At 41.4% G+C, this 12,886-nt stretch overlaps 1 protein-coding gene across 3 annotated transcripts; it reads left to right on the forward strand.

Annotated features, from left to right (window-relative positions):
* The first annotated feature begins 265 nt into the window (after positions 1-265).
* On the forward strand, positions 266-10,186 carry LOC145447448 (uncharacterized). Of its 3 annotated transcripts, none has more exons than XR_013917597.1 (6): positions 266-1,057; positions 1,576-1,716; positions 1,776-1,951; positions 2,003-2,231; positions 9,805-9,963; positions 10,025-10,186. XR_013917597.1 is itself a non-coding variant. In XM_080325839.1 (5 exons), the coding sequence occupies exons 1-5, from the start codon at positions 898-900 to the stop codon at positions 4,927-4,929; spliced, it is 741 nt and encodes a 246-aa protein (XP_080181965.1). In that variant the 5' UTR covers positions 266-897; the 3' UTR covers positions 4,930-5,635. The 3 variants fall into 3 exon arrangements, 1 of the variants encoding a protein (XP_080181965.1); XR_013917602.1 differs by lacking the exon at positions 10,025-10,186 and adding an exon at positions 4,895-5,047 and having other exon boundaries at positions 9,805-9,938; XM_080325839.1 differs by lacking the exons at positions 9,805-9,963; positions 10,025-10,186 and adding an exon at positions 4,895-5,635.
* The last annotated feature ends 2,700 nt before the right edge of the window (positions 10,187-12,886 follow it).

The raw sequence follows: 12,886 nt of genomic DNA on the forward strand, positions 1-12,886 counted from the left end.
CACGTGAAGACCGCTTATTCTGCACATGACGCGAAAAAAGATTAACTCAACAGAAAGTACACGCGTAATTTTCCGAGCACTTGGGAAAATGGCCTTTTTTAGTAACTGCAACAGCGATCAGAGGTAGGTGAATAAATTTCCCGCTTTTATGTCACCTTTTTCGGATCCGTAAATATGGAAGGGGGGTTGTGTCGAGATTGATAAGGAGGCAATGAGTCGAAAAATATCGGGAACCACTAGCCTAGCGGCATATCAACATTATGCACATCATGGCACTGCCAGGCAGCCACATGAGTCGGTGTATGCGAAAAGGGACAACAATAAAAACTTCTTATTCATATTCATGTAAAGGAAAAAAGTATTAAGAAGTTTATCTTGAATTTACATATATATATATATATATATATATAACAAATGAGTGTGGCAGCGACATTTTCTTATACGTTCCAACTCAGTAAATCGTATGCCAAGGTTAATTAAAATCTGATGCCAATGCTTTTGCCTTTCCCATCTAAATATAGTTGAGAAGATGGGTATTCAACGACGTTACTTCTGAAGAAATAGCATCACATTGTCTTGGATATAAAATATGACATAGGTAGGCTCTTCCCTCCACCAAACCAGTTATTAGGACGTGAAAGTATAGCTTTTGTAACTCCAACGACCCTTTTTAGTAACATTTGAGAACAATTGGTTCGGGTATGAAGTAGATGGAGTTGAGATAACAGCATATTACCAAACTCCAAACCCTGATTCCTGATAATACTTGGTTCCTCAACTTCAAGTCCGACTAGTGTCACAATATTATGCAACCTTCTACATTGAGTGAAAATTCAACAAAATTCCTACACCCACTCCACGACTACAACTTCGACTTAATAGCCCTGGTCTCTACGAATGTTTCAGCTAGTCCTGGAAGGCATCATTCCCGCCAACGCGAGCTGCAGCGACGAAGAATGCGGCTATGATGTCTACTTTGGGAGTTCCACGGAACACCCCACAGTCGCCATCCATAGTTTGACGTTGGAGCTGATTTACGAACGATGCGAATCGTCAGGTGACAGCTTTCCGTTAGACTTGTACAAACTACCAGATTTTGAAAATGCGCAATAGGAGCTAGAAATGACGACCGTTTAAAGTCCGGAAACAACTAGGAAAAGCACAATATCTAGACTCAATTCTTATTCAACTCAGCAGATATTAGACATATTACAGTATTATAAATGAGAATGGAATTGGTGAAGATAGTACTAACATTTCAATATGGCGGGGCTTCGAATGTTAAATTAGAGGGTTCCGGCCCCTACATTTGACCCTCTGGTTACGTCACTGTGATAACGACCGTGAGCTATATAGCTGCAAGAACACCACACAACAGCACACCGGCATCACGGTTTACGCCAACCACACGCGCACATAATATTATTAATGCACAATCAAAACTACAACTATAGAACTTGAACACCTAAAAAACAGCAATTGACTGCCAACTATAACTAGAATGGTAGTTTGTTCAAGTCTGCGTTTCATGTTGCGGTCTAGAGCTCTTTCTGATTGTCGTCGCCTCTGCTTCAGACGGAAGTGACATCATGGAATGCTCGTTCGAAACGAATATCAGCGAATCCACTGCGTGCGAGTGGACATCGAGCTATCCACCTGGCATGCCCGTTGAAGCCCAAATTTCGTATTTTCGAGACTGGCAGTCAGAGAACAGCGGTGAGTGATTGATTACGGATGGCGTCACAGGCAAGTGACGCTATTCTGGCGAATCACAGGGGTGGGTACGATGTACGGGGTAACTCAGCAGCATCTGAGAGGAAGGGGTCATATTATGACGTACAACTCGTCTGGAAAAGCCGGTCACGAGCCATACTTGAGAACGTCCCTGCTGGTTGCCACGAAGAATTGCACATGCCTTATGAACTTCACGCACTTAATGCGCGGCCCGAAGGTAAGTGAGCGGTGACTTTTCGTCCCCTAGCTCATCTTTGGTCATCTCAAGACCCCGTGCCTGCAAGTGAACGTGCTGTATGGCGCTGACATCTCGGACGATAGCCGCGAGAAGGAACCTCGTGGGTCTCTGTGTGGACATCAAGTCGAGTACTGGAGAACCGCCACGATCACCATCAATTTGCGACAGAACGCGACTTTTCAGATCGAGATTCGCGCCAGAAACGTGTCCGCTAGTGAGTCGTTCCTGCATGTCGACGATATCGTTTTCGAGAGATGCGGTAAGCCATTGCAATTTTCAGGGCTGGGAAAAATCTGGTACTGATTTTTCGAGTCTGAATCGAGTGATAGGTTTCGTGTCGAGTAGCGTATCCAAATATCACTTGCTACGACGTCACAGCAGTATGAATGGTGTAAGAAGTTAAGAGATATACATTTTGTTTCAACAGGGCAGTATAAATCCTGCTCTGCCAATTTTCATGGCGCAGTAGTCTGACTAATGGATTATCTACAGACAATAATAATAGCATTTATATAAAATTGTATGTAGCGACACCGACCTATGCGACCATTGTACAGTACCTGAAACAGTCGAGCATTTTTTGCTGCATTGCAATTGATATGATTTTCATCGGAACTCTTTAATCGACAGGGCGCGCGAGCTCAAAATCACTGCAACACTCGAAAATCTACTGATCATCCCCGAAATGTTATCCCATCTTGCAGAATTTGTTATATCTTGTGTTTTATTTGTTATATCTTACTCGTAAATCGGTTATTGCCCATATTTTGGTAAATCGCTCATTCTAGTCCGTGACGCACCTGGCCTTACAGGCGAAAAGCGTCACTTATCTTTTAATCAATAATATTAATAATAATAAAACAATCACTATAGTATCTATGTCCGTTCCGCCTTTAATTATTACACTAATCAGCCCAAAATTCACTTTGAATCTTTGATTTAATTCCCGGCTTGAGGCAAGGCATGATACTGAAGAACTGGCTGAATGAACTGGCCAATTCTGACGCAACATAACATTTTTCTCAGGAGATTAAAATCCGAAAAAAGGAAGAATAACCTGTAGTCACTATAATTTGGCGTTTTAAGCAAGTAATGGGGGATTGCGGTAGGCTGTGGTCACGGGCAACATGGCCATTGGCCACGTAAGATCGGAAACTGCCTGCGGGCCGCTCAACACCTATGCCGTATGTTGCCCGCCCGTTCTTTATATGGTAGTTGGAACAACATTACGGATGACACGAACGACACCTTCCTACCTTTTCATTGTATCGCAGTCTTGTGATCTTTTGAAACGATGAAAATATTAATAAACCTGATTGATTGATTGATTGATTGATTGATTGATTGATTGTTCAATTACGAATGCAAATACATGGTCAATCGCTAACACTTTTCATGCGTCCACAAATTAGATAATGCCAGTCCTACACAATATCCAATGTTATTCCCAATTCTCTACTATAGTAGCTGAGGATAACCCCCGTCGAGTGTCAGCCGGAAATATTCGGACTCATTTCAATATAAATAGACTATTCAACTGTGTATTGTAGTTCTGTTCCTCCAAGAGAAGCTATTCAAATAATCGAGAATATTGATTTGTTACGCCGCCTTCGTTTCTTTGCACTTTGGGACAATGCTGTTGGCCTATCAGGACTTCGCGAACATATCATTTTCACTACCTTACACATAGCAGTGTGCTATATGTTTCGTATGCTGCGATATGACCAATCTACGTTTACACTCTATACAAAGTGAAGAATAGTATCGAAACTATAATTCACGTTGTGGAAATAGGAGAATAAAATCTATTTACTTGAAAATATCATCTCCCTCTACACCAGGGGTGGGCAAACTACGGCCCGCAGGCCGCATGGGGCCCTCAACACCGTTCTGTGCGGCCCGCGAGAGTCTAAAGAAATAGTTATTAAAAATATTGATGCGTATTAAAAATCGAATTAATGCAGGGACTTCATTAAACTTTTTCTGAGTATATTTCATCATAATAATTCTAAGACGGTGGTTCTCAAACGGATGGGCGCGCCGCCCATTGGGGTAGTGAAAGCATCTGAAGGGGGCGCGAAGCTGAGCTCAACTGGAATTTTTTTCGCGCTCCGCGCGATTTACAAACAATTCCAGGGCCAGTACTTTCTATATTACTTTAATGTTCAATTTCTGACGCGACAGTCCGATCTCAAGGCCCACGCAGTTTGAAAGATTTCAACTGCTAAACATCACAGAAGTCCTAAACGAGATTGACATAATTCGGATCACGAGTGTGATTTCAGATTGGCCACTCCAGTTTCAATGGTGTGCTTATAAAAACGATTCGCGCGTGTAGACTCGTTCTCTGTATGCGTACAATTAGGGTATTTATATTTTATCTACATATAGTAAAAGCGTGTTTGAAGCTGCCATGGTTATGATGCTGTCAGCATTGTGTGTCCTGGAGCTATACCAAAAGTGGAATTGGGAAATCTATGAACAGATCGCTGCTCACAGATTTAAATTCCAATCCTGTCCTAAGAATTGGGACAACCGACTTTCATCTCTATAGTTTTGACAAATTGGTTATTGCGGTCGACCAGCCCATGGAATCTCGCCACTGTTTCTCACGCTTGTACGAAATCATCGAAGTAATGTTTGATTTGTTTTAAATAAGGATATGTATTATCTCCATGTGATCACTGTATAATCAAATATCAATATTACGTTATGGTTTATAATCCCAATTTTATATAGTGCGGTCCGCGAATGGATTCAGATGGTGAATGCGGCCCGCGAGCTCAAAAGTTTGCCCACCCCTGCTCTACACGAATCAAATCATTGAAATTATTACTCGATTCAGATTCAAGTATACGAATCATAGCGCCCAGCCCTAGTCCTAGTACACCGAATACAAATGACGTCGCTTTCTTCTCACAGCCATGAAGAAACTCTCGAATTCTACCGGTGTGTGACGTCAACGAGAGAGTAGCACAGTGGATAGCTCCTAATTGCTTCTGATCTTTTCGTATTTTACTACTTTTTGCTACTCCGGTACGGATTCTGCGTTTACGTGACGTCCGAACTTGGCGTGTGAGATTCGAAATCAATACTTGAAACGACATTTCCCTGGATGTGACTCTATTGCATGATTTCCGGTTCGGAGACCGGATATTTTCTATAGTCACGAAACGTTTCCATTTATACATTGTCAAGGCCTTCGTGAGCCACTTTAGACTGCGATCACGTTTCATAGTCTCGTGAAAGCCTTGGAGGAATACTAAAGGAAGTGTTTATGAAATTCAACTGCGGCAACGCTATGATTAGGCTTACCATACGTCGCGTTTTAGGCGGGATTGTCCCGCTTTTTAACGTCTGGTCCCGGCGTCCCGACCAGTCAGCCAAACGTCCCGCTTTTTCAGGCCGTACGGTACTGCTGGACTAACAAAATTTTCCAATTTCTTTTATTGCAGAATTCTTAAGTATTAATCTAGTTCTTTCCAAAAATGTATTGCTTTTGCCTGATTTCGAATTAGAAGTATGTTAAAATACGATTTAAAATCAACCATTTTCGTAGAAATTCACCTCCCATGCAAGTTCATTTATTTAAACTCACTCAAAATTGTTATAATCCCTCTGCCGTGCTGATATTATACAATAAATAGAAGAGCCATATCTGTAATCGATAAGTAGGGGAGATGTGGTACCGATGGATCACTGGGACCGAAAATACTTGAAAAATTCTCCATGATAATTCCTTGATTACACTCCGGGAATTTGTCTACAATTACATGCTGACAGAATCTTTCCTCACATGCAAAAAAATTCGACCTTCATGAGTTGTGGGGTCTGTGACGAATGATTTACGTCTTAGGGGGTCTAAAGTAAATTTGGATCGGCATTTTCATTTTTCTATATCACCTTTCAGACTAACAAACCCGCCATAATTTTTGATTTGAAGTATAGGGCTTGTATCAGGGTGCATAATGGCACATATTTTTTGAATCAATACCATCCTCGAGTGGACTATTTTCAAGTCAATTACAATATTTATGGGGTGGGGGACCTATGGTACCATAGCCAAATCAAGCAAAATAGATGGACCAACTAATCACTTAGCAACAGAAACTCGCCTACATATATATAGGCTGTAAATTATAGTTACCTGTGGTGTATTATCGCTATTACGAGGTATTTGAAAGTCAAAATGTCGATTTGCGGGTAATATGTATGTGGCATTAATTTTGTAAGTTTAGGCGTAAATCAAAACATGATTTTACGCCAACATTTGAGTTAATATAATCAATTTTATTCTTAAAGGTCGCGACGAAACATTCTTCATCGGCTTGCTGTAGCTTAGCTTATAGTACGCAACAAAACAAGTTACCAAATTTGAGTTTTTGAGCGTATGTCTCATTGGTCCCATGGTCGTGTGCCTTTGGACCCACCGGGTGGGGACCGATGACACGTTCGAGCAACAAATTTTAAACGTTTATAAATATTTTTCGAAAAGGCGGATATTCATGTAAATGTCCGCGATAGGTAGAGCTTGTATCGAAGTGTTGAGACAGCAAAAGATCTGCTATTCCCGACTGAAGATTTGAGGGCCAGAGATTATTTTGCGATTTTTGATCCATCGGTACCACATCTCCCCTAAGTATGTTAAGTAGTTAAGTATGAATTGGATGTATATCACGCGAAGCGTGAAAAAAAAATTCAGTCGAGTTCAGCTTCGCGCCTCCCTTCAGATGCTTTCACGCCCCAAGGGGGGTGCCCACCAGTTTGAGAACCATTGTCGAAAGTTGATCAAGTCCCTTCATTGTTTCGATTTTTAGTTCACATTCTATCAATATTTTTGAAAGTTTCTCCAGACTCTGGCGGGCCTCATGCGGCCCGTAGTTTGCCCATCCCTGCGATAGACAAAGCTTTGCTAGTGTGACGTCATTCCAAAATGTGCTCATATCTCATTTTGAAATCCGCAACTGGGCGCTCAAGTGCGTCCCGATTTTATGAAACAAAAATATGGTAACCCTAGCTATGATGATGTTGTCAACGCTTTGGAATCAACCACGAAAGAGAGGCACAAACAGAAAAGCCGACACTATGATCGCCCTATCAATTGCTGCTGCCTATACCAGCGATTCCCAAACTGTGTGCAGCGGTACAATATAGGTTGCCTTCACTGATTCTGATGTGCCACGACTTTTTCTGGAACTTTTGAGTAACACTTACTGTGTAATATTGAAGATATAAGGGATGCAAACAAGCAGATGCGACTTAAAAGCGGCCCAACTTTTCAGCAGGTGCACATGTGTGATGTGTTCTGTCCACGTCAATCAAAAAATCGTGGCATTGCCGAGGAATCGGGTAATGTATATCACAATTGGGCTGCTATGTTTGTAAAAATTCTTTGATTCGTTTCACGTCGACTCATAAACTAGATATCGTGCCAAAATTCATGAGCATATTGTCCGGAACTGAAATCGCCAAGTTTATGTATCAGTTCCACTGCGGTCGTTGTCCCGAATATTTCTATGATTTCTTTACCTCGGAATCAAAAGCGCACAAGTACAACACACGCGCGTCCACGTCGTCCAAATATCATATGGTCGACCGAAAAGATCCGCTCAATCAAATATGCCGGACCTGATGTGTGGAACAGAATCCCGCCGGCCATCCGACGTACAGTCGACGAGCATGTCCACATTCAAGTCGAAATACAAGCAATTACTACTAAATAAATACAGTCCATCCTCAAGATTACCGGACCACGACTGACATATTTATCTCGCCCTCCCATGACATGCCACCCTATTTCTTGTCGCTTTCATTTTCTCTACTATCTTCTTTACTTTCATTCAATGTGCATGTCTCCTCTTTACATCGCCTAGGCCAAGGTGGGTGTCTGATTCCATAGACTACTCCAAGTCGCTTCGATATCGTCCTGTCTTTTCATTGTATCGCATTTTTGTGGTGTATTGAACTGATAAAAAATTGCTAATAAACCAATGATGATGGAACTCAACCTAAACCTCAATAATACTGTTCAGGATTTGCTGTATACAAATAAAGGGGTGGTGGTGTTCAATCCATTCGGAATCCATAAATCAAGCTATCGTTTTGCAGAAAAAGACGAAGTCATTGATTTACGAAACGGACCGTTGATACTTAGTTTTCACTAGAAGTTTTGGATGTCAAAATCCAAATCCTATTCTTCGATAAGCGCCATCAAATTATATTTTCATTTGCACCTTAAACTGTATCTCAACGTGTTTTATTCTGTCTTGACTAAAATAAGTCGTAACCGGGAGACGCTGCATCCTTGGAAAACGACGAAATGTGGGTATGTTTGTCAACAATTAAACCTGGCCTCAGTCGAATACATGTTCCCATAAACAAGCGTAGCCATCGCATTAGTCATAGTCGGCAATGCATTGACACGTGAATAGATCTTCTAAACAACTTTCTAGTAAGTGTGCTACAAGCCGAAAAGGTTTGGGAACCACCGGCCAGAGCCCAGAACTCGGAGGTTACCGCTATTTTATCGAACTCAGTAAGCTTACAGAAACATTGGAATTGGGACTAGCCAATGGTTTCACAAAACCACGCACTGAACAATAATACGTGAAACTTGCAACAGAACTTCTATAACTTATTATTATTATTATTATTGATGAAAAGTCGAGTGACGCTTTTCGCCTTTGAGGCCAGGTGCGTGACGGACTAGAACAGGGGTGGGCAAACTACGGCCCACGGGCCGCATGCGGCACGCCACGCCGTTCTGTGCGGCCCGCGAGAGTTTAAAGAAACATTTCAAAAATTTTGATAAAATGCGTACTAAAAATCGAGTTGATGCAGGGACTTGACTAATTTTTTCCTAGTATATTTCACCATGATAATTCTAAGACAGTGGTTTTCAAACCCCACTTGGAGGCGTGAAAGCATCTGAAGGAGGGCGCGAAGCTGAGCTCAACTGGAAAAAATTTGCGCGCTACGCGCGATTCACATCATATTCCTAGGTATTGATAGGTATTTAGTATGAATTTAGTAGAAGCGTGTTTGAAGCTAACATGGTTATGATGCTGTCAGCATTGTATGTCCTGGAACTGAGCCGAAAGTTGAATTGCTAAATCTATGAACAGATCGCTGCTCACAGAATATTATTGAAATCCTGTTCTAGGAATCGGGCCAACCGACTTTCATCTCTATAGTTTTGACAAATTGGTTATTGAGGTCCCCCCGCCTATGAAGTCTCGCCACTATATGTGTCTGACGCGTGTACGATATCATCAAAGCAATATTTGGATTGTTTTAAATAAGCACATATATTGTATCCATGTCCTCACTATATTGCGTTTTGGTTTATAATCCAAATTTTATATAGTGCGGCCCGCGAATGAATTCAGATGTTGAATGCGGCCCGCGAGCTCAAAAGTTTGCCCACCCCTGGACTAGAATGTGCGGTCGGTACACCACGATGTTGGCGATATCCGATCTATAAGTATCCACCACACGCTATAACGAACTCTGCAACATGAGATAACATTTCGGGGATGGTCAATAGATTTTCGAGTGCACTGTAAATCTAAAAGGTGGAAAAATGGTAGAAATAGTAGAGTCACCCAAAAATCGCTTATCGAGTCAATGCAATAGAACCACCTCCAAACAGCCCTCGAAGTCTGAAAATCGGCATTGTTCCGTTCCATTGTTATGTTCATTGTGTCGTGGCGCTGCCATTGTTGAAACAATGCCGATTTTTATACTTTGCGGGCTGTTTAGGGGTTTTTCCTTGCTTTTAGTACTAGTACTCTCTGCAGAGTTGAGTCCAACAATATTTGCAATTTCTTCAGGGATCGTGGCATATTGCCTTGAGGCAGAAGTTCAAGGACTATCGAAGACATTTGGAAGCTGAATTGGTGAATCAGGTGAAGCAGAAGTATGGTACAAACCGAAAGAATGTTGTTGAGGAAGAAGAAGCCAGCAGCTCTAGATGCAAAAGAGCCAGGGTTGTAAGTCCAGTTAATTTTTATCTTGGTTTTAAGATGAGCTAGTTAAACTCTTATTTTTCAGGATAATTTCTGTCCGGATTTTATTGAAGATCAACACATAAAAGATATGCAACAAGAAGTAAAAAGGAGGGAACCAAACCAAGTCTCGCTCCTAGACCGAATGAAGAGGACCCATCAACACCGCAGAAATTAGATTTTAGAAGGGGCTCAGTTATCGGATATACTCCTGATTTATCCAGCACGATGGGATGCTCAATGGGTAGGTACAATGGTATATACTAGGGATGGTGCGAACGTGAGGTTCACGTTCGCGTTCTGTGTGTGAACCTCGGAAATTTAGAGGTTCTCGTTCACAACAGAACCTTGGTAGGTTCTGCACTGTGAACCTTTTTCGTGTATTATAATTTTCACCTCATTATAACATTTTTGGTTCAAATTTTTCGCATTTCAACTGCGGGCCACTCTGTGCATGGCGCTGGTAGCATAAAAAATCAACACTAAACGAGCATGCACCTTGACAATCTCAAAAATGATACCAGCTTTGTTACAAAAGTTTGCTCGAAATATCCAGCTTTCCGTTCGTGAATATTTAGTGACTATATCTGCTGTGAGCTTGACCTGCAATCACACAACATCACAAGTGAAATACACTACATTAGGGTTACCATATTTTTGTGAAGCAAATTCCGGACACTCTTTAGCGCCCACTAGCTGGTTTAAAAATGAGGTATAACACATTGAATGACAATATGACGTCACACTAGCAAAGCGTTGTCAATCCTCATCATCATTGGTTTATTAGCAATTTTATCAGTTCAATACACCACAAAAATGCGATACAATGAAGAGACAGGAAGATGTCGAAGCGACAAGGAGTAGTCTATGGAATCTGACACCCACCTTGGCCTAGGCGATGTAAAGAGGAGGCGTGCACACTGAATGAAAGTAAAGAAGATAGTATAGAAGAAGAATGCGACAAGAAATAGGGCGGCATGTCATGGGAAGCGAGATCGATAGGTCAGTCGTGGTCCGGTAATCTTGAGGATGGACTGTATACAGGAATGGAGTGAAACATAGGTCATGAATTGGGCCCTCTGTAGTGTGAGCTCTGCTGATTGCTACTTGCTATGGCGTGCAATAGATTTCTCCACTGGTCTGGCGGGCCGTGCTTGGCCTGTCGGGATTGTGTTTGACAGCCCTGCTATACTGTTAGTTTGGCGCGGCTATCTCATTGTGTGTTTTTATTTTAATCAGGTCCGAAACAACATTTTTTCCGCCCCCTTCCGTCCAAAAAAAAGCACTGATATCTAACCCACCACAGGGTAATCGATGTAACTTCTTCCGCAATTACCATATGCATTTGGCTGTGAAAGTTTACGAATGAATACTTCAATAATATTGATTCTTCCATTAGGCCACTATAAAATGCACCAGCAGGTTGCACATCCGGTGATTTCCAACCTTTAATAGTGGCGACCTCATTTCAAACTTTAAAATGTTCCGTGGCCCAGCTAAAAACTTGATAAGCTGATTACTAAAAAAAATCAACTTGCCCAAACTTACTCCCGGCCTAGGACGGTGAATGCGTCCAACATCATCGCGATCCCCAGATAAAGGTAAACGACCCCAAGATTTGGAACCACTATCTGTGACTAAGCATCCAATCGGCCTTGACAAACTCTAGTATTATACCGTTTGCATATAATTTCAATTACCATTAGACTTATTTCAGTAAATGATGGTAATTTATTTTGATTGCATTTTTTGGCGAATGTGGTGCCTGGTGCCTATACTAATATCAATATACGTTACATTACCTCGCGCGCAGCGCGAAGAAGAATTTCGAATATCATAAATCTGCTTGGAAAAAATATTGTTTATGTTGATTTACGAAAAACTTTTGAGCCTACTTCAACCCTTCAAAATTCCGGACATTTAGGCATATTTTAGAAATTCCTCCCGGACGCAGATTTTTCAGTGAAATTCCGGACGTATGGCAACCCTACACTACATGTAGTCATCGAATGATGCTTATCAACCAATCAAGAAGATTGATATCGTTTTCAGATGCAAAAATTCTAGCAGGCGTCAATCTTGACTTCACATGTTTACTGTATCATTAAAACCAAATCAGTCCGATTGAGGTGTTGGCTACCGCTGTATAACTTGTTAATGGGGTAATATGGGTAGCAAGTATAGAAACCCGTTTTACACTTTGCTCAATATCAATGTAGCAATACTCAGGCGCCGAATACATTGTCAGATCTGGCCTATACCGTTAAGGCGTAAGCTTATATTTCCCCTAAGTCCTCGTCGAAATTCTTGGCAAAGTGACGGAAGATATTGATTTTATGGGATTATTATATAATTTGATTGCTCCACTTGATAATTTGGTGACGGTTAATTAGTCAGTATGTAGCCTACTCCTGCATTGCGGCATAATGTGGTCCGAGTTGTCGCTAAGTGTTGTTTACATTAATAATCAACTCACTGAAATGCATGATTGGAATTAGCATTATGACGTCACGAGGTTCACGTTCGCGTTCACGCAGAACCTTTCAAAAAGGTTCGCGTTCACACGAACCTGAACCTTTCAGAGGTTCACACCATCCCTAGTATATACTATAAATTGTTATTGCCACAGGTGTATCATATCTAATGTATATTAAGATGTTGAAAGAGGCTGAAACCTTGATTAGGTTTGATATTTTGAAGCGCACAACACAGAGCCGTTACAATATAGCTCAGGCCAAGATAAAGTGGTCTAAAGTTCCCGAGACTATTGAAGGATTACTAGGTTAGAGCATTATTTCATGAAATTGTGTGGCATTGCAAATTTTCCGCTATCAACTTTTTTCGAATGAATTCAAGTGCAGTGGCTCTCTAACTTCTGCCGTTGCGATGCAATTGTAGAAACTTGTTT

This window comes from Botryllus schlosseri, chromosome 1 (assembly GCF_051294905.1).
Source record: "Botryllus schlosseri isolate E-star chromosome 1, Bs_hap1, whole genome shotgun sequence".
Classification (NCBI taxonomy): domain Eukaryota; kingdom Metazoa; phylum Chordata; class Ascidiacea; order Stolidobranchia; family Styelidae; genus Botryllus; species Botryllus schlosseri.

What these genes read in the sequence shown, in the direction of transcription:
- LOC145447448 (XM_080325839.1), top strand. Translation starts at nt 898, where the DNA reads ATGTTTCAGCTAGTCCTGGAAGGCATCATTCCCGCCAACGCGAGCTGC. An exon ending in CTGGCAGTCAGAGAACAGCG is followed by an intron (nt 1,717 to 1,775) that starts GTGAGTGATTGA and finishes GGCGAATCACAG; the next exon opens with GGGTGGGTACGATGTACGGG. An exon ending in TATCGTTTTCGAGAGATGCG is followed by an intron (nt 2,232 to 4,894) that starts GTAAGCCATTGC and finishes TTCTTCTCACAG; the next exon opens with CCATGAAGAAACTCTCGAAT.